This window comes from Aethalodelphis obliquidens, unplaced genomic scaffold (assembly GCF_003676395.1).
Source record: "Aethalodelphis obliquidens isolate GAN/ISIS:26980383/991018 unplaced genomic scaffold, ASM367639v1 scaffold65, whole genome shotgun sequence".
Taxonomy (NCBI): Eukaryota; Metazoa; Chordata; class Mammalia; order Artiodactyla; family Delphinidae; genus Aethalodelphis; species Aethalodelphis obliquidens.
This window is the reverse complement of record NW_020838009.1, coordinates 9,453,745-9,459,877: the sequence shown is the minus strand read 5'-3', so window position 1 is coordinate 9,459,877 and position 6,133 is coordinate 9,453,745. Positions and strand designations below refer to the sequence as shown.

Here is a 6,133-nt window from a genome sequence, read left to right as displayed (position 1 = left end):
CTCTTCTTGCCTGTTCACTCGATGCCAGCCCCTGGATGCCAGCTGTTGTACTGTACTACTGTACTTCTCAAGGTTCTGTACTGTAAGATTAAACATGTTTTCTTTGGGCTTCCCTGGTGGTGCAGTGGTTAAGAATCCGCCTGCCAATGCAGGGGGCACAGGTTCAAGCCCTTGTCTGGGAAGACCCCACAGGCCGCGGAGCAACTAAGCCCATGCGCCACAACTACTAAGCCTGCGCTCTAGAGCCTGCGAGCCACAACTACTGAGCCCGCGAACCACAACTACTGAGCCCGTGCACCTAGAGCCCGTGCACCACAAGAGAAGCCACCGCAGTGAGAAGCCCGCGCACCCTGTGCACCGCAATGAAGAGTAGCCCCCACTCGCCGCAACTAGAGAAAGCCCGCGCGCAGCAACAAAGACCCAAGGCAGCCAAAAATAAATAAAATTTTTTTTAAGTTCTATTGTTTGTTTTTGTTTTTTATGTATTATTTGTGTGAAGAGTATGATAAACCTATTACAGTACAGTACGATATAGCTGATTGTGTTTGTTGTGTACCTAGGCTAACTTTGTTGGACTTGCGAATGAGCTCTCAGAATGGAACTCGCTCGTATGTAGGGGACTTACTGTATTGAGCACCTACTACATGCCAGGCACCGTGGCTGTAGAATTCAGGTAGAAGACACGGCCCCTGTCCTTGCAGAGTCGAGAGCCCCGTGGGAAAGGCCGGTGTCCCAGGTGATGTTGAACGCTTGCCGGTGTCCACAGATCTGTGAAGGATGGTGCAGCGGGCCGCACGGGGTGGAGTGCGGGTGGGCCTGCGCTGACAGGCACGTGGGGTAGGAGGCTGGATGTGGGAGGTCATCAGCTTGGAGGTGACGGCCTGGGGACAGTGGGTCTGAGAGAGGAGATGGCAGGGGAGGAGGGTACACATCGGAGATGGATATGCCCTGAGAGAACAAGAGGAAAAGGATTTACTAGAGCTGGAGAGAGGATCTGGGGGGAAAGGGAGCGGCCTCAGGGCTCAAATGTCAGGGGAGGGCCAAGGAGGAGAGGGACTGGACAGGCCAGAGGAGTTGAGAAGGGAGCTGAGCATGAGCGACTCTTCCAGGAAGGGAGGGAGGGAGGCAGGGCCGTGGTTGGAGGATAGTGTTGTTTCATTGTTTGTTTTTAGCAAGGAGGAGACCATCTACAGGCTGAGGGGAAAGAGCCACTGGAGAGGATGAGAAGGAGGCCTGGCGGAGGGCAGGGAATCCTTGGAGGGAGCACAGATCAATCACACATGAAAAAGGAGAACCAGGTAAGGCAGAGGGGAAGGTGGGAAGGATGGGTATAGATTTGGGCAAGTTTACCAGGAAAAAGAATGGAGTGGGGAGCAGGTGGGAGCAGCTGGGACGCGGAGGGAGCTGCCCCCTGAGGGCTTGGAGTTCCTGGTCATGAGGAGAGCAGGGCCCTGATGAGGGCCTTGAGGAGAGGAGAGGTCTGGAGTGCCCCTGGGTGGCAGGAGAGGGACGGGGTTAAGGGACAGTGTGTGGTGGTTGGTTCTGGCGGGACTCCTGGCAGAGAAATTTTCAGGATCAGAGCAGAGGAGGGCTGGTGAGGGTGTCATGAAGGCCTCTGACCCCGTGGGCTAGGCCGGGGAAGGAAGGGACAGGAGAGGACAGGCAGACTGAGAGGAGGGACAAGGAACAGAATCCTCGGTGGGGTCAAATAACAGGGTGTGTGTGGACCAGAGTAGAGATGGTGGCTCAGGAAGTTGGGGTCAGAGAAGGGATTTCTAGGATTTCAGAAGAGTCACCTTTATGACAAGCCCTGCATGTGGCTGGGGAAGTGGGTCTCTGAAGGCAGCTGAGGCTGTTTGCTGTTGGATAGGCCAGGGCTGTGGGCCCTGCTGGGACATGGGGAGGGGGTCTGGGGGTAGAAAACAGAGTCCAAGTCTTTGGTGAAACGGGAGAAAGGGCTAAAGATCCGGTACATGAGGCAGAGTAGCATCAGTGGCCTGAACCTCAGAAGGGGAGGGGTTTTAGGGGAGGGCAGGCGGGGGGTCTGGAAGGGGCGCCAGCAGGGGGAGCAGAATCCTGAGCCCCTACAATGATGTCTCTGTCCTGGGTCCACGCGGCTTCAAAGGAACAGCGTGCCTCCACTTCCTTCTGAACTTCTCTCAGGACTGGGCGCAACAGCAAGTATTAAGAACACGTGAGAAGCGGGCCACGGACCAGAAATCTCTAACTGCAGGCTGAGCTGAGCGAGGAGGGCTCTCCGCCAGTTCACCTCACCCGAGGCTGAAGAAAAACACCAAATGCACAAACAACCTTATTGTGCTGCTTTTAATTACGAAAGATGTAAAATGATGCATTATAAAACTTGGAAGCTACTTTGTACAAATTCCAATCTTTAAATATTGTTTAACAAGGAACCTGGGAACTAGGATACTGGCGGGAAGTCTGATTAGTCGCTGTGATGGTTCCATCACGAAGCAGTGGAAGACACACGCTCGGAACCGTCTGTGCATGAATCAGAAGAGCCGATGAGAGGCGGAGCTGGAAATGTCTTCAAATATGCAAATGGACTGGAATATAGATTTCAGCTCGGGTAATATACAGTAGACTTAGGAGAAATGAAACAGGACAATGGAGAATTCATGTTGATCTTGACATCGTCAAAGTTTCTCCTGACACTGTATGTCCTGAAAACCACAAACGTACAGAAGGGAAAAATAGAAAATACAGATAGGTTTTTAGTGCTATGCTGTTTAACTGCTAGTAAATGAGAGTAGTACAACCATCGATTTCTTGTGAAAAACTAAATACTGAAAAATAGTTTACTCTGAAGTCTGCAGCCACTTCAGATGCCGAGGACCACGCCTGGTTTGTTGCAAAGGCAGCAGTGAGAAGGTCAGGGCGACTCCTGTCCATGGGTGTCCTTGACACCATGTAAGCAACGTGGGTTATATAATGCCCAAAACCTTTTCACAGGAAAAGATGGGATGGATGGACCTCAGGACAAATTGAATTCAGTGCTAAACCTCACTGTCATCATTATACTACCCCAAACAAGTCACTTTTCCCAGGAGCCTCCATTTCCACGAGTCCCTGGCGAATGCCCAGGGGGAGCACACTTCGTCCTGTAGGTCTCAGGGTCTCCAGCTGTAAGACTGGGCTGCTGTGCAAAGAGAGTTGGGACCCTGACACTAGTGATCCCCGTGGGTAAGGCACTGTGTAAAGAGCAGATTATCCTGGAACCTCCATTGTTCAAAAAAAACCTCTGAGAACATCAGCACTTCTCCCTGTCTGAAAGGCCAGATCGGATTTGGGGGTCTCTGACACAGGAAAGGCAGCCAGGATCTGGCTTCTTTTGGCACACTGGGGTGCTGGGTACGATGAAAGGCCCTTTTACTTTAACAAAAAGTCACTGCCCTCTGAGACTGGGAAGTTTAATGGGAAATATGGCTTCGAAGGGGAGGCCAACTGCCTCTCGCTGAGCCAGAGCTCAGGCAGGGAGGACTCTGGTTTGACTTCCTAATTCAGTAGCAGGGGTTCAGGGTGAACGTGAGGTGGGAAGACTTGGGCTCCAGTGAAGATGGAGCAGTGCACGATCGAGGTTACTGGAAAGACTGGAGGGAAGGGATCCCCCTGAAGACAGAAGGAAATGGGACAAGGTCTAGAGAGGTTAACAGCCCAGGACGCTGTGACAGACCCCTCCGGCCACCAGGCACACGTGTCAGATTCAGACCCACAAGGTGCAGCCTTGCTTCTTTGGGTGGGAGCAGTCTGGACCCTTCAGCAACACCCCTGGTGTCTCCTGGAAGGACACCGGCTGTCTGGGCAAAGGCTCCGGCATCTTCATCCCTCCTTCAGTGTGTCTGTCCTCTCTGTGCTGTCTACCCATGCCCGCATTTGGCCCCGTTGCCCACCCTCCTCCCCAGCCGGCTTCCAATCCCACCCATCAGGTTTCTGGTCAAGGGCTGGCCTGGACTAAGTCAGAGGGGGCAGGTGGTGGTGGAAATATAGTAATACTGTTTTGTGCTAAGAAACTGATGACTAATGATGGTTTCATAAATTAGGCCTTCATTTTACTATAGACTATTTCTTCAACCTCAGAGAATGAATCTCTTCCTAACACAATCGAGAGCAAAACCTGGGTCTGAGAGGGAAGATCTTTTGCGGTGGCCAGGACCCCCGAGGTCCCGGCAGGTGGGAGGCCTCAGTTTGCTGACCCACTGTGGATGCACTCAGAAGACAGTTTCCACCTACCTGCATACTCTGGGAGAGAACAGGGCGTGCAGTCTAACCGTGGATTTGGTCACCTAGTGTTAAAAGCATATTAAAGTGCGTGCTTAACTTAACCACAGGCACAAGTGTTAGAAAAGCTGAAGCTCTGAGAAGATTTGGTAAGGAACAGAAACAGTGAAAGATTAGACTGCCTCACAGCAAAGCAGATTCATTCATTCGTGCATGCATTCACTCATTCACGTGTGCACTGAACGCACGGTTCTGCAGCACCTGCCCAGCGCCAGGCACTTGTTAGGTGCTAGGGGTTCGATGATGACTAAGGCACAGTCCCTGCCCTCAAGGAGCTTACGGTCTAGTGGGGTTATATGAACCACCCCCATTCCACAGAGAAACAGCTTCCCTTTGCTGCTGCGCAGCTGCTGGGTGGGCCCAATCTAGACCTCCAGCCACCCCCTCCAGCTGGTCTGTAGAGAGGGAGGCCTGTACGGTCCAGAACTTGTCTGGAGGACTTCGTGTGTCTCTGAGATAACTGCAGCCCCCTTTCTCTCTTCCCCAGCCTCTAAGAAGAAGCACCGTTCTCTTCAGGCTCATCTATCACCAGGGGATTTTTTTTTTTTTTTTCAGTGACTGAATAAAATAGTCTTCCTTTTCCTCTTGTCCATAGGAAAAGGGGTTCTGAAGCAGCAGAAAAGAGATTACAAACTGAGGGGGGGGGGACAAATTAGAATTCAGTTTGCTTAACTCAAGTCTGTTCTTGGACTTGTGGTAAAAAGCCTTCTTCATGTTAGAATTGAGGCCTCTGAGAGAGCCCTGGCCCTCCGCTCTGCCCTGGAACATCCTGCCGCTGCTGAGGCACGATGGCTGGATCAGAGAAGGCATCGTGGGGCTGTGGTACCGTTGCTGGATGCTGAGCGAACTTCCGAAGGCCTGTGGCCCCTAACCGCCCCCCACTCCGGGTCCTTTCTTCAGTGTTGATTGAGATCAGTGGTTCTGAGCACTACACAAGGCTACTGAGGCCTCTCGCTATATTTTTACACACCCATTAGATGGCCAGTAAAAGATGTAACGGTTGTGGTGACGACCAATTCATCGGAAGCCCCAGAGCAGCCTGCCTGCAGCAACAGGACCTGTGCCGCAGGCCTGAGGGGCGGCGCCCAGCTCTGTGGTCTAGAATGAGCCACGGCGTCTGAGATGGGACCTTGTCTGCGAGCTGGGAGCCAAGGAATTGGTTCTTTCCGTGTCAGAGCCCGTGATAACTAACGCCCAGGGCTGCAGCTGGCTCCGTCCTATTCCGTTCTGTCTCAGAAACAGCCCTCCCGCCCCGTTCCTTTCTGTTCACAGTCGGTCAGCTCGAAGTGCCTCTTCAATAGAGGGGTCGAGCAGGCCCAGGCTGGAATCACTTAGCATGCTGAGTCCGTCCAGGCTCAGGGGTTCGATCTGGAGCTCTTCTTCCAATGGAAACGGAGTGTCCACGTTTAGGTTGACCTCGGGCATGCCTGCCAGAGCACTGCCGAGGTCTTTGAACAGGCTGGTGCTCGAGTCTTCTGGAAAGGGCAGCGGGAGGGGAAAACAATGTGGATTAGGAGGCGTGAGGGCCCAGGTCACTAAGAGGACACAACTGATGACAACCCCCAAAATGCCGTTCCTGTCATCTTCCCAACCAGGACAGTCATCACCTGTGTCCCAACCACTCCTGGGCCTACGGTTTTGCTCTGGAATCTATGTTCTTTTCAGTCAGTCCCACAACTCCCAGTTTTGCAGGTTTTCTCCCTTGGAACAGTTGTCAATCACAGGAAGTTACGTAGTTCGGAAAAGACTTGGGTCACCAGGCCCCTTCCCTACTGCCTCACAGTCTCTGGGGCTGGACACCTGCATCTCAGAAAGGTAAAGTTTCATTTTCTGC

The 6,133-nt window shown here is 52.7% G+C and overlaps 1 protein-coding gene across 8 annotated transcripts in view; it reads right to left on the bottom strand.

Moving 5' to 3' along the window:
* Positions 1 to 33: 33 nt before the first annotated feature.
* The window catches only part of CRTC3 (CREB regulated transcription coactivator 3), a 101,930-nt gene continuing 95,830 nt past the window's right edge, over positions 34 to 6,133 (bottom strand). For 3 of the 8 annotated variants that reach the window (XM_027089264.1, XM_027089267.1, XM_027089268.1), the window contains one exon: positions 2,311 to 5,774. In XM_027089264.1, the coding sequence (XP_026945065.1) occupies positions 5,566 to 5,774 (209 nt within the window). In that variant the 3' untranslated portion in view covers positions 2,311 to 5,565. Of the gene's footprint in view, positions 81 to 121; positions 141 to 625; positions 949 to 2,088; positions 2,281 to 2,307; positions 5,775 to 6,133 lie in introns of those variants that run through there. The other 5 variants (XR_003429243.1, XR_003429244.1, XR_003429242.1 and 2 more) reach the window with 5 other exon arrangements.